The sequence below is a fragment of the Pecten maximus genome, chromosome 11, assembly GCF_902652985.1.
Source record: "Pecten maximus chromosome 11, xPecMax1.1, whole genome shotgun sequence".
NCBI classification, from domain to species: domain Eukaryota; kingdom Metazoa; phylum Mollusca; class Bivalvia; order Pectinida; family Pectinidae; genus Pecten; species Pecten maximus.
In genome coordinates, this window is record NC_047025.1 from 17,543,838 (window position 1) to 17,569,107 (window position 25,270).

The following is a 25,270-nucleotide window of genomic DNA, read 5'->3' on the forward strand; positions in this document are numbered from 1 at the left end:
AAAGATGAATAATTAATGAGGGGTCACAATAAACAAAAACTTGTCACTGCAGGCATATTAAAATTTGCATTAAACAATTTGGCTAGTCAATTTAAATACCTGTGAATTCGGATTAGGTATTAGAATTTTCCTGAATGCGTGAATGTAAAAATTAGTTATTACACCATTGTGTTACTGTTGTAATGGAGAATCTATAGGACTGTTTTGACAAAACATCTCATTGTGTTCTGGTGTTGTTAGACTTCAGTATTGATAAAGAATTCAAGCGAAATTTAATCATGATAATTCGTCTTGGTGTGAATAATTAGTTTTGGTGTGAAGGAAAATTAGCCCTGTGGTAACTGAAATTTAACCATTAAATATTTGATATGGCACAGTTACATATGTAGCCTTGTGGTAACTTAATCTAACTTCTTAATATGTAATATTTGAGAGTTACATATGTAGCCCCGTGGTAATTAAATCTAACCATTACATATGTAATATGGGGCAGTTACATATGTATAGCCCTGTGGTAACTAAATCTGATTTTCTGATGTAATATCACCAATATGAATAGCCCTGGGCTAATTTTACTTTCTTACACTGTCTATAAGTTGTGTCAACCTGACAAATAACACTACTGTACCAGAAGATATAACTGGTCAGGAAACTGACTACTTGTGATAATGACCAGTAAATGACGGCGACAGGAAGGTCAAACTTCCTTGTAGAATGTCACTATGAATTTATAGTATTGTCATTCATCTTATCTGGATTCAAACCAGTTGGCTTGTGTTATACAGATCTGAAATAGCCCTAGATATAGGTCGTGTTATACAGATCTGTGATAGTCCTATATATAGGTCGTGTTATATAGATATGTGGTAGTCCTATATATAGGTTGTGTTATATAGATCTGTGATAGTCCTATATATAGGTCGTGTTATATAGATCTGTGATAGTCCTTATATAGGTTGTGTTATATAGATCTGTGATAGTCCTATATATAGGTCGTGTTATATAGATCTGTGATAGTCCTATATATAGGTTGTGTTATATAGATATGTGATAGTCCTTATATAGGTTGTGTTATAGATCTGTGATAGTCCTATGTATAGGTTGTGTTATATAGATATGTGATAGTCCTTATATAGGTTGTGTTATAGATCTGTGATAGTCCTATATATAGGTTGTGTTATATAGATATGTGATAGTCCTATATATAGGTTGTGTTATAGATCTGTGATAGTCCTATATATAGGTTATGTTATATAGATCTGTGATATTCCTATATATAGGTTGTGTTATAGATCTGTGATAGTCCTTATATAGGTTGTGTTATATAGATCTGTGATAGTCCTATGTATAGGTTGTGTTATATAGATATGTGGTAGTCCTATATATAGGTTGTGTTATATAGATCTGTGATAGTCCTATATATAGGTTGTGTTATATAGATCTGTGATAGTCCTATATATAGGTTGTGTTATATAGATCTGTGATAGTCCTATATATAGGTTGTGTTATACAGATCTGTGATAGTCCTATATATAGGTCGTGTTATATAGATCTGTGATAGTCCTTATATAGGTTGTGTTATATAGATCTGTGATAGTCCTATGTATAGGTTGTGTTATATAGATCTGTGATAGTCCTATATATAGGTCGTGTTATATAGATCTGTGATAGTCCTTATATAGGTTGTGTTATATAGATCTGTGATAGTCCTATATATAGGTCGTGTTATACAGATCTGTGATAGTCCTATATATAGGTTGTGTTATATAGATCTGTGATATTCCTATATATAGGTTGTGTTATACAGATCTGTGATAGTCCTATATATAGGTTGTGTTATATAGATCTGTGATATTCCTATATATAGGTTGTGTTATACAGATCTGTGATATTCCTATATATAGGTTGTTATATAGATCTGTGATAGTCCTATATATAGGTTGTGTTATATAGATCTGTGATAGTCCTGTATATAGGTTGTGTTATATAGATCTGTGATAGTCCTGTATATAGGTTGTGTTATATAGATCTGTGATAGTCCTATATATAGGTTGTGTTATACAGATCTGTGATAGTCCTATATTTAGGTTGTGTTATAGATCTGTGATAGTCCTATATATAGGTTGTGTTATATAGATATGTGGTAATCCTATATATAGGTTGTGTTATATAGATCTGTGATAGTCCTATATATAGATTGTGTTATATAGATCTGTGATAGTCCTATATATAGATTGTGTTATATAGATCTGTGATAGTCCTATATATAGGTTGTGTTATATAGATCTGTGATATTCCTATATATAGGTTGTGTTATATAGATCTGTGATAGTCCTATATATAGGTTGTGTTATAGATCTGTGATAGTCCTATATATAGGTTGTGTTATATAGATATGTGGTAATCCTATATATAGGTTGTGTTATATAGATATGTGGTAGTCCTATATATAGGTTGTGTTATACAGATCTGTGATAGTCCTATATATAGGCTGTGTTATATAGATCTGTGATAGTCCTATATATAGGTTGTGTTATATAGATCTGTGATAGTCCTATATATAGGTTGTGTTATATAGATCTGTGATAGTCCTATGTATGTGTTAAACACCTAAAATATACCACAGTGTCTACTACACCTAGCTAGATAGACACCTATTGAAAAAAATCACAGCCCAGACATTCGTACAAACAAACAATACTGACTGATAAGAATCACAGATTTGGAAACGGTCTAGAAACACCTGCCCATAGTCAAGTAAACAGTATCATTTTCAAGGGCTATATGTTCCACAGTTTTACCTGATAAGCCAAGTCTAATTATGGACAGAATAGTTTATACTCAGTCTTTCATAAATAAAGGAAATACAACTGTAGAAATAGAGTCAATGTTATTGAAATCATAGCTGAAATAATTGTAATATTATAAAATTTTGTTTGCAAACTGTATGAATCCGTGTAGCGGATTCTTACAGAAGTTTGCAAACAAAATTTGTTTCATACCCCGATGAAATTAAAAAATAATTGACATCAATGCGTATAATTAATTTTTGAAAATGATTTTCTAATTTAAAACATGTTTTATGTACAATTTTACTGGTTTTAAATGGGATTCTTTTTCTCAAATCAATACGCAACGTCAATTGTCGTATTGTGACGTCACATTTTTCGCGCCATTCTCGGAATTTCTTTCATAGAAGAATGAAAAGAATTTTTCGACCAGTCACATTTGAGTATTTACCATGAAAACAAAGAAAAATTAATTATACAATTCATACTGTAAATATGGAGAGCTTCAGAATGTATACAATACATACTGTAAATATGGAGAGCTTCACTATGTATACAATATATACTGTAAATATGGAGAGCTTCAGAATGTATACAATATATACTGTAAATATGGAGAGCTTCACTATGTATACAATATATACTGTAAATATGGAGAGCTTCACTATGTATACAATATATATTGTACAATACATACTGTAAATATGGAGAGCTTCAGAACGTATACAATGATACTGTTTTTTGGCTTGAAACATGACACATTTGCAATGTTAATTCATCTTTTGTTGTGTTTTGTTTTTATTTAAATGTCGTTCTATCATTGAGATTTTGTTTTAGATTGTTATGTTTACAATGTAAATATCGAACACCAATAGGAATGTTTAACCTTATTTCTTTGTAGTATCAATTCCATAAATAGTATCATTGTCATAGCTGATCATGGTGTCACCTTGTACAAACAGGCAAATCAGATGTTACTGCTACAAGCATGCACGATGGAAAGCAAATCTGTCATTGGTTCATAATCTATATCCTACTAGTCTATATTGCTGGATTCACCCTCCAAGTTCAGCAGCCAAAAAATGCACAAAAAAAAAAAAAAAAACGAATTAATTTTGGTGTACCAGTTCCTTCAGAACTTTGATTAATTTCCTTGGGACTTTGTTCTGTAATTGAAGCATTTCAAACAATAAACCTTTACTTAATTGAGCTGAATTATTCTACTTATATATGTACCAAGTAATATGGACACCCTGGGTCTGAACTGAAGTATTTAACTACTGTAAAGTATGGACACCCTGGGTCTGAGCTGAAGTATTTAACTACTGTGTAGTATGGACACCGTGGGCCTGAACTGAAGTATTTAACTACTGTGTAGTATGGACACCCTGGGTCTGAGCTGAAGTATTTAACTTCTGTGTAGTATGGACACCCTGGGTCTGAGCTGAAGTATTTAACTACTGTGTAGTATGGACACTGTGGACCTGAACTGAAGTATTTAACTTCTGTGTAGTATGGACACCCTGGGCCTGAGCTGAAGTATTTAACTACTGTGTAGTATGGACACCCTGGGTCTGAGCTGAAGTATTTAACTACTGTGTAGTATGGACACCCTGGGTCTGAGCTGAAGTATTTAACTTCTGTGTAGTATGGACACCCTGGGCCTGAGCTGAAGTATTTAACTACTGTGTAGTATGGACACCCTGGGTCTGAGCTGAAGTATTTAACTACTGTGTAGTATGGACACTGTGGACCTGAACTGAAGTATTTAACTTCTGTGTAGTATGGACACCCTGGGTCTGAGCTGAAGTATTTAACTACTGTGTAGTATGGACACCCTGGGTCTGAGCTGAAGTATTTAACTTCTGTGTAGTATGGACACCCTGGGTCTGAGCTGAAGTATTTAACTACTGTGTAGTATGGACACTGTGGACCTGAACTGAAGTATTTAACTTCTGTGTAGTATGGACACCCTGGGTCTGAGCTGAAGTATTTAACTACTGTGTAGTATGGACACCCTGGGCCTGAGCTGAAGTATTTAACTACTGTGTAGTATGGACACCCTGGGTCTGAGCTGAAGTATTTAACTTCTGTGTAGTATGGACACCCTGGGCCTGAGCTGAAGTATTTAACTACTGTGTAGTATGGACACCCTGGGTCTGAGCTGAAGTATTTAACTACTGTGTAGTATGGACACCCTGGGTCTGAACTGAAGTATTTAACTACTGTGTAGTATGGACACCCTGGGTCTGAGCTGAAGTATTTAACTACTGTGTAGTATGGACACCCTGGGTCTGAGCTGAAGTATTTCTTCTGTGTAGTATGGACACCCTGGGTCTGAACTGAAGTATTTAACTTCTGTGTAGTATGGACACCCTGGGCCTGAGCTGAAGTATTTAACTACTGTGTAGTATGGACACCCTGGGTCTGAACTGAAGTATTTAACTACTGTGTAGTATGGACACCCTGGGCCTGAGCTGAAGTATTTAACTACTGTGTAGTATGGACACCCTGGGTCTGAGCTGAAGTATTTAACTACTGTGTAGTATGGACACCCTGGGTCTGAGCTGAAGTATTTAACTACTGTGTAGTATGGACACCCAAGTGGGCCTGAATCAGAATATTTTTACCAGCGTGTAATGTGGACACTTTGACCGTTGACATTGCTATGTACAGCATGTTTTGACAGGTGAGCATTTGTGGCATGCCTGATGGAAACCAAATGGTTATGTGTGTATAGGTCCCGGTACACTACATTGTAGGTATAGATACCTATATATAATGCCAAAGTTGAATGAGGCAACCTCTTACCCCCTGGTAAATAGCTGCCAGTAAATTTAGGAACATTTGAAACACCTATAGTTAACTGTTCACATGAATTAGAAAAAAAACATAATGAAATAAGATAATATTGTACTCCCTCCTCTTTTTTACATATTGTAACAGTGCTCATGACAAATTATACTTATTTCAATGCCTTTGCTAAAGGTCAAACTGGAACCCTGACTTATTGGTCTAAAGCTCCACTGATTGAGGTAAAATAAAATCCTCTGGCTGAGTGGATAGTAAACATATCTTACCAGGGTGACATGTATGTTTTTGCTGATCTAAGAAGAAGCTGTATGCCTGCTCAGTGATAATGTAGCAGAGTTGAGCTCCCGCCCTGTAATTTTAGCCAGAAGAGTGTGTATTGAAATATGGAAGTATACGCCCCCTCCTTTCAACACTGATAACCTCTGTGTCATCACAGGCCTTACAAATCTTAAAACATCTTTTTACACCCAAAGTAGTGAAATAGATAACAGGTTATGCTAGTTAATTTATTTTTATCCCATCTCAGTCTGATTCAGTATCACCATTTCCTTTTAGATTTTGATCAAGGCATGTTGGGTTCTGTGTTACAGGTCACTGTTACCATTTATAATAAATGTTAACAAATTCAGTAGCTTCTCTATTTTTTACAGACTTTGCACAAAGTTCAAGTATGAAAATAATTCTTGTGGTTTTAGGTTTTTGTGCGTCATACTTATGGTCAACTATTGATATGATTTTGTCTTACCTGCTTCATTTTGTAATTGGATTTGATAAAAATTGATGCAAAGGTCAGTTATGAGAATAACTAACCTGGTAAATGGGTTCATGTTTCGGGATGCCAAGGTCAAGGTCAACATTTGTATTCATGGATGCCTATGTTAAATTTTGACAAAACTAGCTATTTCAGGAACTGGAACTCTTTCACCCATGTGTATTTGTCTAATAGGAAGTATCGGTACAAGGCTTGAGTGGTGGCATTTCTATCAGTTTTTGGTGTGTGTTGTAGTCTGGATGACCATCTCTGTCAGGTTTTGGTGTGTGTTGTAGTCTGGGTGACCATCTCTAGGGTGTCAGGTTTTGGTCTTTGTTGTAGTCTGGGTGACCATGTTTAGGGTGTCAGGTTTTGGTGTGTGTTGTAGTCTGGGTGACCATGTCTAGGGTGTCAGGTTTTGGTGTGTGTTGTAGTTTGGGTGACCATGTCTAGGGTGTCAGGTTTTGGTGTGTGTTGTAGTCTGGGTGACCATCTCTGTCAGGTTTTGGTGTGTGTTGTAGTCTGGGTGACCATGTCTAGGGTGTCAGGTTTTGGTGTGTGTTATAGTCTGGGTGACCATGTCTAGGGTGTCAGGTTTTGGTCTTTGTTGTAGTCTGGGTGACCATCTCTGTCAGGTTTTGGTGTGTGTTGTAGTTTGGGTGACCATGTCTAGGGTGTCAGGTTTTGGTGTGTGTTGTAGTCTGGGTGACCATCTCTGTCAGGTTTTGGTGTGTGTTGTAGTCTGGGTGACCATGTCTAGGGTGTCAGGTTTTGGTGTGTGTTATAGTCTGGGTGACCATGTCTAGGGTGTCAGGTTTTGGTCTTTGTTGTAGTCTGGGTGACCATGTCTAGGGTGTCAGGTTTTGGTGTGTGTTGTAGTCTGGGTGACCATCTCTGTCAGGTTTTGGTGTGTGTTGTAGTCTGGGTGACCATCTCTGTCAGGTTTTGGTGTGTGTTGTAGTTTGGGTGACCATGTCTAGGGTGTCAGGTTTTGGTGTGTGTTGTAGTCTGGGTGACCATCTCTGTCAGGTTTTGGTGTGTGTTGTAGTCTGGGTGACCATGTCTAGGGTGTCAGGTTTTGGTCTGTGTTGTAGTCTGGATGACCATCTCTGTCAGGTTTTGGTGTGTGTTGTAGTCTGGGTGACCATGTCTAGGGTGTCAGGTTTTGGTGTGTGTTGTAGTCTGGGTGACCATGTCTAGAGTGTCAGGTTTTGGTCTGTGTTGTAGTCTGGGTGACCATCTCTGTCAGGTTTTGGTCTTTGTTGTAGTCTGGGTGACCATGTCTAGGGTGTCAGGTTTTGGTGTGTGTTATAGTCTGGGTGACCATGTCTAGGGTGTCAGGTTTTGGTGTGTGTTATAGTCTGGGTGACCATGTCTAGGGTGTCAGGTTTTGGTCTTTGTTGTAGTCTGGGTGACCATGTCTAGGGTGTCAGGTTTTGGTGTGTGTTGTAGTCTGGGTGACCATCTCTGTCAGGTTTTGGTGTGTGTTGTAGTCTGGGTGACCATCTCTAGGGTGTCAGGTTTTGGTGTGTGTTGTAGTCTGGGTGACCATGTCAAGGGTGTCAGGTTTTGGTCTGTGTTGTAGTCTGGGTGACCATCTCTGTCAGGTTTTGGTGTGTGTTGTAGTCTGGGTGACCATTGTCTAGGGTGTCAGGTTTTGGTGTGTGTTGTAGTCTGGGTGACCATGTCTAGGGTGTCAGGTTTTGGTGTGTGTTGTAGTCTGGGTGACCATCTCTAGGGTGTCAGGTTTTGGTCTGTGTTGTAGTCTGGGTGACCATCTCTAGGGTGTCAGGTTTTGGTCTGTGTTGTAGTCTGGGTGACCATGTCTAGGGTGTCAGGTTTTGGTGTGTGTTGTAGTCTGGGTGACCATCTCTAGGGTGTCAGGTTTTGGTGTGTGTTGTAGTCTGGGTGACCATCTCTGTCAGGTTTTGGTCTGTGTTATAGTCTGGGTGACCATCTCTGTCAGGTTTTGGTGTGTGTTGTAGTCTGGGTGACCATCTCTGTCAGGTTTTGGTGTGTGTTGTAGTCTGGGTGACCATCTCTGTCAGGTTTTTGTCTGTGTTGTAGTCTGGGTGACCATCTCTGTCAGGTTTTGGTCTGTGTTACAGTCTCCACATCACTGCCTATGATAACTCAGGCATAAGAAAATTTTTCATTTCAAAGAATATAAACATGGAAGATTCCATTAACATCGGAGGGGCGTTCACGGTGTTGACACCTTAAACATAAAACACAAACAATGAAACATAACATTTGTCAGGCTTGTAGACAAGTCTGGGGTCTAGACAGCACCATGTAAGAAATATTCATGGGGCAGTAGTACCTGTCAGAGGTCGTGTTTCTAAGGAAGTTTGAGTGATGAGACAGCAGTCATATTAGCCAGAAAACAGGGAAAGAATTGCTTAGCAAAGACATTTAATATTTATATATCTCTGTGAATGTTTTGGTTAAAGGTCTAACAATAAAGTACATGAAAAACTTCCTCATTCCTGTGACAGGTCGACAAATTGTATTGGATATAATTAGGGACCAGGAAGTATGGCTGGCCACTTTTTAATTTGAGAATTTCATTTTGTGACCTGTTGGTATAAATTATTACATTCCCTGTATATCATGTAGTGTCACTCCTAAAGCTGAAAGTGTATTCCTAGCTCTCCCAACTCTCCCCAGCATTCCGCAGCTTTCCCTGGACCTTCCCTGGACCTTCCTTGGACTTTCCCCAGACCTTCCCTGGACCTTCCCTGGACAGATTGAAGCCCTGTAGACTGGTTTATGTAGAGATCATAAAGTTGAGAACCTAATTCTGATATTTTGCCATTGTTAAAACCATTTAGAATTTGATGACTTTTATAGCTACTGTCATACCAGTGTGTATTATAATCTATAAATAGTCCTACTATCATACAACTATAGTCTAAAAATCGACTCCATTGACAAGGTTAATTATGAGGTGTTGCCTAATCTTCTGAGAATCCACACCCAAAGCTGTACAGAAAGGTCTAATCCTAACAAACACGTGTCCCTCAAGTTACAGGTTAATGATCTGGGCTTCTGATCTGGCACTGGGTCTTAACTTGCAGAATGTATGATGAAATATTTCATAAGACCCAAGTGGGTTCCAAGTACACTGTTTGATTTGACTGTTGACAGTAGTTGGGCACCATTACAATTTATGTGTATATATAAAAGTTCTGACACATTAAATAGAGGTAGGTGTATGTTTTTGACAGCCTTATACAGAAGTACCAAGGTTCAGACTTGTAATATATAGGAATTTGACACTCACTTGACCAGTTTTAATAAATACCCTCATTATTACAACACCCCTCCCCTCTGAACAGATAACCCTGACAATTCCAAAATGTCAGTCTTCCATTTTGCAAGCTGTGGTTGAATAAGATTTTCATTACAATGTACATAAAATATTTGACCTTTACATTTGAATAGAAATAAGACCACTTCTGCCATTGTCATACAATATGTCATGAAATGATTAGACAAAATAAAAGTGAAGTCATACTCACCAACGTTGTGGTATTTCCATGTGGAGATCTCTAATGGTCAGTTTTAGTTAGACCCCCTTCTGATCATGTGGAGATCTCTAATGGTCAGTTTTAGTTAGACCCCCTTCTGATAATGTGGAGATCTCTAATGGTCAGTTTTAGTTAGACCCCCTTCTGATCATGTGGAGATCTCTAATGGTCAGTTTTAGTTAGACCCCCTTCTGATCATGTGGAGATCTCTAATGGTCAGTTTTAGTTAGACCCCCTTCTGATCATGTGGAGATCTCTAATGGTCAGTTTTAGTTAGACCCCCTTCTGATCATGTGGAGATCTCTAATGGTCAGTTTTAGTTAGACCCCCTTCTGATAATGTGGAGATCTCTAATGGTCAGTTTTAGTTAGACCCCCTTCTGATCATGTGGAGATCTCTAATGGTCAGTTTTAGTTAGACCCCCTTCTGATCATGTGGAGATCTCTAATGGTCAGTTTTAGTAAGACCCCCTTCTGATCATGTGGAGATCTCTAATGGTCAGTTTTAGTTAGACCCCCTTCTGATAATGTGGAGATCTCTAATGGTCAGTTTTAGTTAGACCCCCTTCTGATCATGTGGAGATCTCTAATGGTCAATTTTAGTTAGACCCCTTCTGATCATGTGGAGATCTCTAATGGTCAGTTTTAGTTAGACCCACTTCTGATCATGTGGAGATATGTAATGGTCAGTTTTAGTTAGACCCCCTTCTGATCATGTGGATATCTCTAATGGTCAGTTTTAGTTAGACCCCCTTCTGATCATGTGGAGATATGTAATGGTCAGTTTTAGTTAGACCCCCTTCTGATCATGTGGAGATCTGTAATGGTCAGTTTTAGTCAGACCCCCTTCTGAACATGTGGAGATCTCTAATGGTCAGTTTTAGTTAGACCCCCTTCTGATCATGTGGAGATCTCTAATGGTCAGTTTTAGTTAGACCCCCTTCTGATCATGTGGGGATCTCTAATGGTCAGTTTTAGTTAGACCCCCTTCTGATCATGTGGAGATCTCTAATGGTCAGTTTTAGTTAGACCCCCTTCTGATCCTGTGGAGATCTCTAATGGTCAGTTTTAGTTAGACCCCCTTCTGATCATGTGGAGATCTCTAATGGTCAGTTTTAGTTAGACCCCCTTCTGATCATGTGGAGATCTCTAATGGTCAGTTTTAGTTAGACCCCCTTCTGATCATGTGGAGATCTCTAATGGTCAGTTTTAGTTAGACCCCCTTCTGATCATGTGGAGGTCTCTAATGGTCAGTTTTAGTTAGACCCCTTTCTGATAAGTTGTGTCCTGAGACTACATATTTTGTAAGCTGCTCTTTCTTGTGGACTATCTTGATATTCAAAATTCTGAACATAAAAGGATGTTTTACTGATAATTTACCTAAAGGTAGGGTTTAAATTGGGAGTTTCTCTCTCCAATATAGAGATTGAGTTTATCTAAAGGTAGGGTTTAAATTGGGAGTTTCTCTCTCCAATATAGAGATTGAGTTTATCTAAAGGTAGGGTTTAAATTGGGAGTTTCTCTCTCCAATATAGAGATTGAGTTTATCTAAAGGTAGGGTTTAAATTGGGAGTTTCTCTCTCCAATATAGAGATTGAGTTTATCTAAAGGTAGGGTTTAAATTGGGAGTTTCTCTCTCCAATATAGAGATTGAGTTTATCTAAAGGTAGGGTTTAAATTGGGAGTTTCTCTCTCCAATATAGAGATTGAGTTTATCTAAAGGTAGGGTTTAAATTGGGAGTTTCTCTCTCCAATATAGAGATTGAGTTTATCTAAAGGTAGGGTTTAAATTGGGAGTTTCTCTCTCCAATATAGAGATTGAGTTTATCTAAAGGTAGGGTTTAAATTGGGAGTTTCTCTCTCCAATATAGAGATTGAGTTTATCTAAAGGTAGGGTTTAAATTGGGAGTTTCTCTCTCCAATATAGAGATTGAGTTTATCTAAAGGTAGGGTTTAAATTGGGAGTTTCTCTCTCCAATATAGAGATTGAGTTTATCTAAAGGTAGGGTTTAAATTGGGAGTTTCTCTCTCCAATATAGAGATTGAGTTTATCTAAAGGTAGGGTTTAAATTGGGAGTTTCTCTCTCCAATATAGAGATTGAGTTTATCTAAAGGTAGGGTTTAAATTGGGAGTTTCTCTCTCCAATATAGAGATTGAGTTTATCTAAAGGTAGGGTTTAAATTGGGAGTTTCTCTCTCCAATATAGAGATTGAGTTTATCTAAAGGTAGGGTTTAAATTGGGAGTTTCTCTCTCCAATATAGAGATTGAGTTTATCTAAAGGTAGGGTTTAAATTGGGAGTTTCTCTCTCCAATATAGAGATTGAGTTTATCTAAAGGTAGGGTTTAAATTGGGAGTTTCTCTCTCCAATATAGAGATTGAGTTTATCTAAAGGTAGGGTTTAAATTGGGAGTTTCTCTCTCCAATATAGAGATTGAGTTTATCTAAAGGTAGGGTTTAAATTGGGAGTTTCTCTCTCCAATATAGAGATTGAGTTTATCTAAAGGTAGGGTTTAAATTGGGAGTTTCTCTCTCCAATATAGAGATTGAGTTTATCTAAAGGTAGGGTTTAAATTGGGAGTTTCTCTCTCCAATATAGAGATTGAGTTTATCTAAAGGTAGGGTTTAAATTGGGAGTTTCTCTCTCCAATATAGAGATTGAGTTTATCTAAAGGTAGGGTTTAAATTGGGAGTTTCTCTCTCCAATATAGAGATTGAGTTTATCTAAAGGTAGGGTTTAAATTGGGAGTTTCTCTCTCCAATATAGAGATTGAGTTTATCTAAAGGTAGGGTTTAAATTGGGAGTTTCTCTCTCCAATATAGAGATTGAGTTTATCTAAAGGTAGGGTTTAAATTGGGAGTTTCTCTCTCCAATATAGAGATTGAGTTTATCTAAAGGTAGGGTTTAAATTGGGAGTTTCTCTCTCCAATATAGAGATTGAGTTTATCTAAAGGTAGGGTTTAAATTGGGAGTTTCTCTCTCCAATATAGAGATTGAGTTTATCTAAAGGTAGGGTTTAAATTGGGAGTTTCTCTCTCCAATATAGAGATTGAGTTTATCTAAAGGTAGGGTTTAAATTGGGAGTTTCTCTCTCCAATATAGAGATTGAGTTTATCTAAAGGTAGGGTTTAAATTGGGAGTTTCTCTCTCCAATATAGAGATTGAGTTTATCTAAAGGTAGGGTTTAAATTGGGAGTTTCTCTCTCCAATATAGAGATTGAGTTTATCTAAAGGTAGGGTTTAAATTGGGAGTTTCTCTCTCCAATATAGAGATTGAGTTTATCTAAAGGTAGGGTTTCTCTCCAATATAGAGATTGGAAAGTATAGGTGAGTGGTCCTCACTGTGGCATGTATCCAGTTGTCCAGTTCTGTGGTCAGTCTGTTGTCCAGTTCTGTGGCGAGGCTATTGTCCAGTTCTGTGGTCAGTCTGTTGTCCAGTTCTGTGGTCAGTCTGTTATCAAGTTCTGTGGTCAGTCTGTTGTCCAGTTCTGTGGTCAGTCTATTGTTCAGTTCTGTGGCGTGGCTATTGTCCAGTTCTCTGGTCAGTCTATTGTCCAGTTTTGTGGTGAAGCTATTGTCCAGTTCTGTGATCAGTCTATTGTCCAGTTCTGTGGTCAGTCTATTGTCCAGTTCTGTGGTGTGGCTATTGTCCAGTTCTGTGGTCAGTCTGTTGTCCAGTTCTGTGGTAAGTCTATTGTCTAGTTCTATGGTGAGGCTATTGTCCAGTTCTGTGGTCAGTCTATTGAAATGGTCGCTTAGAACAGAGGGTCGCTAAATAGAGATGGTCGTTTGGACAGATTCGACTGTATGAATGTCTATATATAGGATAGTGTCACGTGACTAGATGATGTAATTAAGGGTGGTTTAATGGTGTAATTGGAAGGTGATATAATTTAAGGATGATGTGATTAGAGGGTGAAGTAATTAAAGGGTGATGTGATAAGATGATGTAATTAAGGGCGGTTTAATGGTGTAATTGGAAGGTGATATAATTTAAGGATGATGTGATTAGAGGGTGAAGTAATTAAAGGGTGATGTGATAAGATGATGTAATTAAGGGCGGTTTAATGGTGTAATTGGAAGGTGATATAATTTAAGGATGATGTGATTAGAGGGTGAAGTAATTAAAGGGTGATGTGATAAGATTATGTAATTAAGGGCGGTTTAATGGGGTAATGGAAGGCTGATGTTATTAAATGATGTAATTAGAGGGTGAAGTAAATAATGAATGTAAATAATGAGTAATGTAATTATAGGGTGAAGTAAATACTGAATGTAAATAATGAGTAATGTAATTATAGGGTGATGTACACATGTAAATAATGAATGTAAATAATGAGTAATGTAATTATAGGGTGATGTACACATGTAAATAATGAATGTAAATAATGAGTAATGTAATTTTAGGGTGATGTACACATGTAAATAATGAATGTAAATAATGAATGTAAATAATGAGTAATGTAATTATAGGGTGATGTACACATGTAAATAATGAATGTAAATAATGAGTAATGTAATTTTAGGGTGATGTACACATGTAAAGAATGAATGTAAATAATGAGTAATGTAATTATAGGGTGAAGTAAATAATGAATGTAAATAATGAGTAATGTAATTATAGGGTGATGTAAATAGGTGATTTAATAGGGGGTAATCTAATGAAAGGGTGATTTAATTTGAGGGTATGGAATTTGGAGATGTAATTAAGAGACAATGATGTGATGCATTAAGGGAATGTGTTGGTGTAATTGGTGGGTGGAGAGATAGCAAATGATTCTGTGAGTCGAGATAACAGTGAGCCCCCAATATGATACAACTGATTATAAAATCTACTGCGCAGTAGACTTGCCATCTGCGTCTCATTGCGTCAGCCTGTGTTTTTAGTTTACAACCTGAGTACCAAACATGTGCTCCTTGTGTATTCCTAGTCAATATCAATGCATTTAGAGGTGCAACATATTTACTGTCTTAGAGGGCACAGAATGTATCTTAGAGGGCACAGAATGTTCTTGATATCCATGTCTCTCTAGTTACAAAGATTATTACTTCATGTCAATTCAATTATTAACATGCTAAGAGAGTACCATTTTATATCAACTTCTTGACAATGATTAACCTGTAAGAGTACTGTACAATTGTTTTATCAATCTCTTGGCAATTATTAACCTGTAAAGAGAGTACCATTATTTTATCAACATCTTAATTATCAACCTGCTAAGAGAGTACCGTTGTTTCATCATCCTCTTTCCAATTATTAACCTGTAAAGAGAGTACCATTATTTTATCAACATCTTAATTATCAACCTGCTAAGAGAGTACCGTTGTTTCATCATCCTCTTTCCAATTATCAACCTGTAAAGAGAGTACCATTATTTTATCAACATCTTAATTATCAACCTGCTAAGAGAGTACCGTTGTTTCATTATCCTCTTTCCAATTATTAACCTGTAAAGAGAGTACCATTGTTTCATCATCCTCTTTCCAATTATTAACCTGCTAAGAGAGTACCGTTGTTTCATCATCCTCTTTCCAATTATTAACCTGTAAAGAGAGTACCATTGTTTCATCATCCTCTTAATTATCAACCTGCTAAGAGAGTACCGTTGTTTCATCATCCTCTTTCCAATTATTAACCTGTAAAGAGAGTACCATTGTTTCATCATCCTCTTTCCAATTATTAACCTGCTAAGAGAAGTCTGGTATTGTTCATCAACCACTTGCCAACTATTTACTATCATTGACTTTAAGCCTGTATTTGAGATTAATTAAAGTCCTAATTTACCATAACAATGTTGTAGAATATCAAGTAGGAATTTTATTTTTAAGTCATCAGACCCATCATGTCTCGTCTGTCGTCGTATGCCGTCCATAAACTTTTCACATTTCAAACTTGAGATGTTCCAGACCGAGTGTTTTTCATTCTTTGTGTCGGTCTAAAATCCAAGATGGCCACCATGGTAGCTATCTTGAAAAACACATTTGAAACTTCTTGTGCCATTGAGCTGAAAATTGATAGGGATGTTAAGGAAGGGGAGCCAACAAAGTGTTGTTATTTTTCAACTTCATGCAGCAATATTGTAATATGAATGTGCAATCATGGTTTTCCTGAACAACGCCTATTTTAAGCTTCTTTTCAAGTTCCACCAATGGGATTCAGCTTAAACATTACTTGAAATGATCCTGAAATGGTTCTGACTAAGCAGGGATTTTCCTACAATTTTTCAACTGGGTCCAGGGTCCATTGAATTGGGAATTTCTTCGTGACAAAATATGACATTGGGAAAAACAAAAAAAATGATTTTTCTTTGATGAATATTGCCTTTATATTATTTTTCATTTCATTTTTAGCCCACCATCATCAGATGGTGGGCTATTCAAATCGCCCTGCGTCCGTGGTCCGTGGTCCGTCCGTCCGTCCGTCCGTTAACAATTCTTGTTATCGCTATTTCTGAGAAAGTACTGATGGGATCTTTCTCAAATTTCATATGTAGGTTCCCCTTGGTGCCTAGTTGTGCATATTGCATTTTGGGACCGATCGGAAAACAACATGGCCGACAGGCAGCCATCTTGGATTTTGACAATTGAAGTTTGTTATCTCTATTTCTGAGAAAGTATTGAAGAGATCTTTCTCAAATTTCATATGTAGGTTCCCCTTGGTGCCTAGTTATGCATATTGCATTTTGGGACCGATCAGAAAACAACATGGCCGACAGGCAGCCATCTTGGATTTTGACAATTTGAGTTTGTTATCGCTATTTCTGAGGAAGTTCTCAAGGGATCTTTCTCAAATTTCATATGTAGGTTCCCTTTGGTGCCTAGTTATGCATATTGCATTTTGGGACCAATCGGAAAACAACATGGCCGACAGGCAGCCATCTTGGATTTTGACAATTTGAGTTTGTTATCGCTATTTCTGAGGAAGTACTGAAGGGATCTTTCTCAAATTTCATATGCAGGTTCCTCTTTGTTCCTGGTTATGCATATTGCATTTTGAGACTAATTAGAAAACAACATGGCCGACAGGCAGCCATCTTGGATTCTGACAATTAAAGTTTGTTATCGCTATTTCTGTGAAAGTAATGAAGGGATCTTTCTGAAATTTCATATGCAGGTTCCCCTCAGTGCCTAGTTATGCATATTGCATTTTGAGACCAATCGAAAAACAACATGGCCGACAGGCAGCCATCTTGGATTTTGACAATTGAAATTTGTTATCGCTTTTTCTGTGAAAGAACTAAAGGGATCTTTCTCAAATTTCATATGGAGGTTCCCCTTGGTGCCTACTTATGCATATTGCATTTTGAGACCAATCGGAAAATAAAATTGCTGACAGGCAGCCATCTTGGATTTTGACAATTAAAATTTGTTATCGCTATTTCTCAGAAAGTAATGAAGGGATCTTTCTGAAATTACATATGCAGGTTCCCCTCAGTGCCTAGTTATGCATATTGCATTTTGAGACTAATCAGAAAACAACATGGCTGACAGGCAGCCATCTTGGATTTTGACAATTGAAGTTTGTTATCGCTATTTCTGTGAAAGTACTGAAGGGATCTTTTTCAAATTTCATATGTAGGTTCCCCTCAGTGCCTAGTTTTGCATACTGGGACCAATACGAAAACAACATGGCCGACAGACAGCCATTATAGCTAAATCTTAAATTCTATATATAGGTTCCCCTTGTTTGAATAGTACTCGAGGGCTGTTTCTGAATTTACACAGATAAGTAAGACTTAGAGGAAGGGAAAAGTAGGGAAAAGATCAATCTGACATGGAACCTATAAAGATCATTCAATGGTGGGCGCCAAGATCCCTCTGGGATCTCTTGTTATCTATAGCTGTTTTATTTCCAAAAGTACCTTAATATAGGTCTTTGTAGATAAAACTTACTTAATCATTCAAAAGTGACTTCAAAATTGGGAATTTTTCAGTGGCAAATTGGGAATTTTCACAAGATGATTTTAGGAGAATGGGTCCTTTTAACAGACCCTGTTTCTATTGTAGGAAAATCCCTGCTAAGTGTTGTTATTTTTTCCCATTTGGTGTCAGTAACACTTTCCTGCTACTGAGTATGTATACTACAATTATTATACGAGGGTCTGTTTAAATCTGATGACCGTTAAGCCCCATGGGCCTCTTGTAATGAGTTTGGTTGATTGTTTAAATACAGTACTCTTAATATGTTTTGATTAGAAAGTTTATTTTAAAGCATCTGTGATTGGTAAGACTGGGCAAGTTTTAGAGACTATTGATAGAATTGCTCACTTTTGGCAGGTTTTAGTGGCAAACATCAGTTACTATGGTCTGACATCCGCTAATTAACACCATGTGGTCTGATGAGGACTGGTTTGTGTTATGGGAAACTCAATCATATTATTGTCCTTGACTACTCTGAGCATGGTCAAGGCTCCATCAGGAGTCCCACATGTGCTCTCATTACTGACCACAGAGATTTGGAACAAATTCCCTACCCTTGGTCCTGTGTCACTGACCACTCTCTTGCCTTGGTCCAGTCTCAGTGGTGATGACAAGGGTCATAAATACAAACATGACTTGGCATCTCCTGATTGAGATAACCTTCCAAAACTTTGGAATATTTATGGAAAATAACCAGATAGTATCCCAACCTGGTAACTACAAAATATTCCACTACTTCTGGAGTGTATAAGTAGGTTAGCAAGGAAAATGATTTACATATTATGTAGATATTATCTCTGTATTGAGTTATGCTCCCATCTGTTTCCTCCTTATTCACATTTTCTTCAAATGTCAACAAGAAATATTTATAGATATAGTGTATGTGTATCAGGACTATTGTTAACATTGCCTTAATCCAATACAGCCAACATCTGTCTTGAGATCAATGTTGTTGACAGGACTATATGCTATAAAACCTGTATAAATCAGGCCTTAACTAGGCCCCAGTGTAGTCTGTATCAACCAGGCCTTAACCAGGCCCCTTTGTAGTCTGTATAAACCAGGCTTTAACTAGGCCCCACTGTAACCTGTATAAATCAGGCTTTAACTAGTCCCCACTGTAACCTGTATAAACCAGGCTTTAACTAGGCCCCACTGTAACCTGTATAAACCAGGCCTTAACCAGGCCCCTTTGTAGTCTGTATAAACCAGGCTTTAACCAGTCCCCACTGTAAACTGTATAAACCAGGCTTTAACTAGGCCCCACTGTAACCTGTATAAACCAGGCCTTAACTAGTCCCCAGTGTAGTCTGTATCAACCAGGCCTTAACTAGTCCCCAGTGTAGTCTGTATCAACCAGGCCTTAACTAGTCCCCAGTGTAGTCTGTATCAACCAGGCCTTAACTAGTCCCCAGTGTAGTCTGTATCAACCAGGCCTTAACTAGGCCCCACTGTAACCTGTATAAACCAGGCTTTAACTAGGCCCCACTGTAACCTGTATAAATCAGGCTTTAACTAGTCCCCACTGTAACCTGTATAAACCAGGCTTTAACTAGGCCCCACTGTAACCTGTATAAACCAGGCCTTAACCAGGCCCCACTGTAGTCTATATAAACCAGGCTTTAACTAGGCCCCACTGTAACCTGTATAAACCAGGCCTTAACTAGTCCCCAGTGTAGTCTGTATCAACCAGGCCTTAACTAGTCCCCAGTGTAGTCTGTATCAACCAGGCCTTAACTAGTCCCCAGTGTAGTCTGTATCAACCAGGCCTTAACTAGTCCCCAGTGTAGTCTGTATCAACCAGGCCTTAACTAGGCCCCACTGTAACCTGTATAAACCAGGCTTTAACTAGGCCCCACTGTAACCTGTATAAATCAGGCTTTAACTAGTCCCCACTGTAACCTGTATAAACCAGGCTTTAACTAGGCCCCACTGTAACCTGTATAAACCAGGCCTTAACCAGGCCCCACTGTAGTCTATATAAACCAGGCTTTAACTAGTCCCCACTGTAAACTGTATAAACCAGGCTTTAACTAGGCCCCACTGTAACCTGTATAAACCAGGCCTTAACTAGTCCCCAGTGTAGTCTGTATCAACCAGGCCTTAACTAGTCCCCAGTGTAGTCTGTATCAACCAGGCCTTAACTAGTCCCCAGTGTAGTCTGTATCAACCAGGCCTTAACTAGTCCCCAGTGTAGTCTGTATCAACCAGGCCTTAACTAGTCCCCAGTGTAGTCTGTATCAACCAGGCCTTAACTAGTCCCCAGTGTAGTCTGTATCAACCAGGCCTTAACTAGTCCCCAGTGTAGTCTGTATAAACCAGGCCTTAACTAGTCCCCAGTGTAGTCTATATAAACCAGGCTTTAACTAGGCCACACTGTACTTAGAAGTATAACAACAAACAGTTTAAATATCTAGTGAATCTGTACTTTAATCGTCCAGTGAACCTTGAAAACAAAATTGGCTTTAAAAAGTCTTTGTTTGATTGTTAGAATCTTGTCATTTTAGCCTCCATGGATGACATGTTTTCTGGTTATTTACACTCCTATACACATATCCTATATAAAAGGTCCATCCATCATATCTATTGTGTTGGTATGTAAATGGCTTGCGGCTGGGGTTTCATGAATGGAAAAAAATGGAATCTTACAAGAATAAAGTAGATAAAAAGCAGTTTAATGTCAGTTCATAAAAAATCATTGAAACAGCTGTAGATTACTTTAACAAGTTATCATAGATAATTTATTAAAATTCACTTGGTCTAAAAATGTCATCTGTGTGGACTGTCGTTCATAAAATAAATTGACAATGATGTTGAAATTGTTAAATGTTTTTATTTTCATTTAGTTTTTAATTTCTCAGCAATACTAGTCTAAATAATAAATGTCTGTGATGAACTTTTGGCCATAATTATATTGTTGATCATAACATTACAACATGCTGATGTCAAACGATATATCAAAGTGTGATAGAGACGGGAGAAAGTGGATCCTGTCAGGTCAGTAATACTGACAGATTCCCAGGGGAAGGGGAAGTAACTGTTACTACAGGTCAACCAGGGAAGGGGAAGTAACTGTTACTACAGGTCCACCAGGGAAGGGGAAGTAACTGTTACTACAGGTCCACCAGGGAAGGGGAAGTAACTGTTACTACAGGTCCACTAGGGTAGGGGAAGTAACTGTTACTACAGGTCAACCAGGGAAGGGGAAGTAACTGTTACTACAGGTCCACCAGGGATGGGGAAGTAACTGTTACTACAGGTCCACCAGGGAAGGGGAAGTAACTGTTACTACAGGTCCACCAGGGAAGGGGAAGTAACTGTTACTACAGGTCCACCATGGAAGGGGAAGTAACTGTTACTACAGGTCCACCAGGGAAGGGGAAGTAACTGTTACTACAGGTCCACTAGGGTAGGGGAAGTAACTGTTACTACAGGTCAACCAGGGAAGGGGAAGTAACTGTTACTACAGGTCCACCAGGGAAGGGGAAGTAACTGTTACTACAGGTCCACCAGGGAAGGGGAAGTAACTGTTACTACAGGTCCACCAGGGAAGGGGAAGTAACTGTTACTACAGGTCCACCAGGGAAGGGGAAGTAACTGTTACTACAGGTCCACCAGGGAAGGGGAAGTAACTGTTACTACAGGTCCACTAGGGTAGGGGAAGTAACTGTTACTACAGGTCAACCAGGGAAGGGGAAGTAACTGTTACTACAGGTCCACCAGGGAAGGGGAAGTAACTGTCACTACAGGTCCACCAGGGAAGGGGAAGTAACTGGGCCTACAGGTCCACTAGGGTAGGGGAAGTAACTGTTACTACAGGTCCACCAGGGAAGGGGAAGTAACTGTTACTACAGGTCCACCAGGGAAGGGGAAGTAACTGTCACTACAGGTCAACCAGGGAAGGGGAAGTAACTGTTACTACAGGTCCACCAGGGAAGGGGAAGTAACTGTTACTACAGGTCCACCAGGGAAGGGGAAGTAACTGTCACTACAGGTCCACCAGGGAAGGGGAAGTAACTGTTACTACAGGTCCACCAGGGAAGGGGAAGTAACTCTCACTACAGGTCCACTACGGAAGGGGAAGTAACTCTCACTACAGGTCCACCAGGGAAGGGGAAAAAACTGTTACTACAGGTCCACCAGGGAAGGGGAAGTAACTCTCACTACAGGTCCACCAGGGAAGGGGAAGTAACTGTTACTACAGGTCCACCAGGGAAGGGGAAGTAACTTTCACTACAGGTCCACTACGGAAGGGGAAGTAACTCTCACTACAGGTCCACCAGGGAAGGGGAAGTAACTGTTACTACAGGTCCACTACGGAAGGGGAAGTAACTGGCACTACAGGTCCACCAGGGAAGGGGAAGTAACTGTTACTACAGGTCCACCAGGGAAGGGGAAGTAACTGTCACTACAGGTCCACTACGGAAGGGGAAGTAACTGTCACTGCAGGTCCACCAGGGAAGGGGAAGTAACTGTCACTTCAGGTCCACTGCGGAAGGGGAAGTAACTGTCACTACAGGTCCACTACGGAAGGGGAAGTAACTGTCACTACAGGTCCACCAGGGAAGGGGAAGTAACTGGGCCTACAGGTCCACCAGGGAAGGGGAAGTAACTGTCACTACAGGTCCACCAGGGAAGGGGAAGTAATTGGCACTACAGGTCCACTACGGAAGGGGAAGTAACTGTTACTACAGGTCCACCAGGGAAGTGGAAGTAACTGTCACTACAGGTCCACCAGGGAAGGGGAAGTAACTGTCACTACAGGTCCACCAGGGAAGGGGAAGTAACTCTCACTACAGGTCCACCAGGGAAGGGGAAGTAACTGGGCCTACAGGTCCACCAGGGAAGGGGAAGTAACTGTCTCTACAGGTCCACCAGGGAAGGGGAAGTAACTGGCACTACAGGTCCACTACGGAAGGGGAAGTAACTCTCACTACAGGTCCACCAGGGAAGGGGAAGTAACTGTTACTACAGGTCCACTACGGAAGGGGAAGTAACTGGCACTACAGGTCCACCAGGGAAGGGGAAGTAACTGGCACTACAGGTCCACTACGGAAGGGGAAGTAACTGGGCCTACAGGTCCACCAGGGAAGGGGAAGTAACTGTCACTACAGGTCCACCAGGGAAGGGGAAGTAACTGTTACTACAGGTCGACCAGGGAAGGGGAAGTAACTGTTACTACAGGTCGACCAGGGAAGGGGAAGTAACTGTCACTACAGGTCCACTACGGAAGGGGAAGTAACTCTCACTACAGGTCCACCAGGGAAGGGGAAGTAACTGGGCCTACAGGACCACCAGGGAAGGGGAAGTAACTGTCACTACAGGTCCACCAGGGAAGGGGAAGTAACTGTTACTACAGGTCCACTACGGAAGGGGAAGTAACTGTTACTACAGGTCCACCAGGGAAGGGGAAGTAACTGTTACTACAGGTCCACCAGGGAAGGGGAAGTAACTGTTACTACAGGTCCACTACCGAAGGGGAAGTAACTGTTACTACAGGTCCACTACGGAAGGGGAAGTAACTCTCACTACAGGTCCACCAGGGAAGGGGAAGTAACTGTTACTACAGGTCCACCAGGGAAGGGGAAGTAACTGTCACTACAGGTCCACTACGGAAGGGGAAGTAACTGGCACTACAGGTCCACCAGGGAAGGGGAAGTAACTGGGCCTACAGGTCCACCAGGGAAGGGGAAGTAACTGTTACTACAGGTCCACCAGGGAAGGGGAAGTAACTGGCACTTCAGGTCCACCAGGGAAGGGGAAGTAACTGTCACTACAGGTCCACTACGGAAGGGGAAGTAACTGTTACTACAGGTCCACTACGGAAGGGGAAGTAACTCTCACTACAGGTCCACCAGGGAAGGGGAAGTAACTGTTACTACAGGTCCACCAGGGAAGGGGAAGTAACTGGCACTACAGGTCCACCAGGGAAGGGGAAGTAACTGGCACTACAGGTCCACCAGGGAAGGGGAAGTAACTGTTACTACAGGTCAACCAGGGAAGGGGAAGTAACTGGCACTACAGGCCCACCAGGGAAGGGGAAGTAACTGGGCCTACAGGTCCACCAAGGTTCATGATGTCTCATAATCTTGTGTACTCACCATGACCCCGTTGTTCATGACCACATGTTCATATTTCATGTTTTCTGAACACTAACTATTTACTTTCTACTTCATCGACATTTTCCTGTTCAAACAATAAGCTGTTTCCACTGCAGTTGTACAAATATCTTTTCAAAAGACCACATAAGTAGAATGGAGTGTTGGATGTGTCCTACTTATAGTCTTGTGTACAGTTTCCTGAAAATAGAGAGACAGAGTCTTAACAGTCTGATATTATGTACACAGATCATATTCTTAGATCCATTAGCATTTTATTTAGATTTATAAACTCTGGTTTGACTGATAATTAAATGTTATATAAAAATCATCAAATTATAAACTGAATTTCTCCCTATTAATAACTGCAGGTTAGTTGTGATTTAGTGTGAAGTTTTCCCCTCAGAATCTAGCTTTGTACCAGTGTTGGTTTAAAGTATTCCTTTATTCTGTGGCTATGTGGCTAATGGACAGTTTGGCATCTGAATGACTGGGGCTGTATACCCCACAATGGATGATAAATATTGTAAATTACCTGTAACTGGGTGGATATGGGGAAAAAGCTGCAGACACACAAACCTTCAGATAAACTAGTCAAGATGTGTATCGGTATCCGACACAACAGCAGTATTTTTCCTGTCCATGTTTTTAGGTTCAAATACAGGCCCTATTCCCAGTGTATGCTGTTTTTTTTCCCCAATGAGGTCATTAAAATTCATTAAATCTGATATTTTTATGTTGTGACATGATATAAACAACCTATTTACCCTTCTCCTTATCTTACACTTCCGCTGCACATCAAATTCCCAATTTTCACTATGTGGCAATTTCTTAAAATGGCCAGGAAATTCGGACAAAAATGTAGCAATTTCTTAAAATGGCCAGGAAATTCAGAAAAATAGTACACCACACAACATTATAATCTGCTGTTTATGAAAAAAAATCAAGGAGTCTGTTTATATATAAAAGTAATAGAGATGATAAAATATACCATTTATTTGATCTGTAGATGGACCGTCTGGCTGATCCTCAGGTTTGGCTGGATGCAGCAACCCAGATATTCTACTCTTTTGGACTTGGCTTCGGTGGACTGATCGCCTTCTCAAGCTACAACCCTCGGAACAACAACTGTGAGCGAGACGCCATTATCGTATCCCTAACCAACTGGTTCACCGCCATATTGGCATCTACAGTGATCTTCTCAGTGCTTGGCTTCAAGGCCACGACCATGTACGAAAACTGTGTGGAAAGGTAGGTTACAGTTTAGCTATTACTGAATCCCTGTAGTTGTCCGGTCCAATGTAACAAGGGAGACAACTTATCAAAAGTAAAAGTATTGTGGTTTTTGAACATAAGCAATTAGAG

At 39.5% G+C, this 25,270-nt stretch overlaps 1 protein-coding gene across 1 annotated transcript in view; it reads left to right on the top strand.

Moving 5' to 3' along the window:
* The window catches only part of LOC117337452 (sodium- and chloride-dependent transporter XTRP3A-like), a 68,210-nt gene that overhangs the window by 28,721 nt on the left and 14,219 nt on the right, over positions 1-25,270 (top strand). Inside the window, exon 4 of the mRNA XM_033898441.1 lies at positions 24,915-25,156. Within this exon, the coding sequence (XP_033754332.1) occupies positions 24,915-25,156 (242 nt within the window). The remainder of the gene's footprint in view (positions 1-24,914; positions 25,157-25,270) is intronic.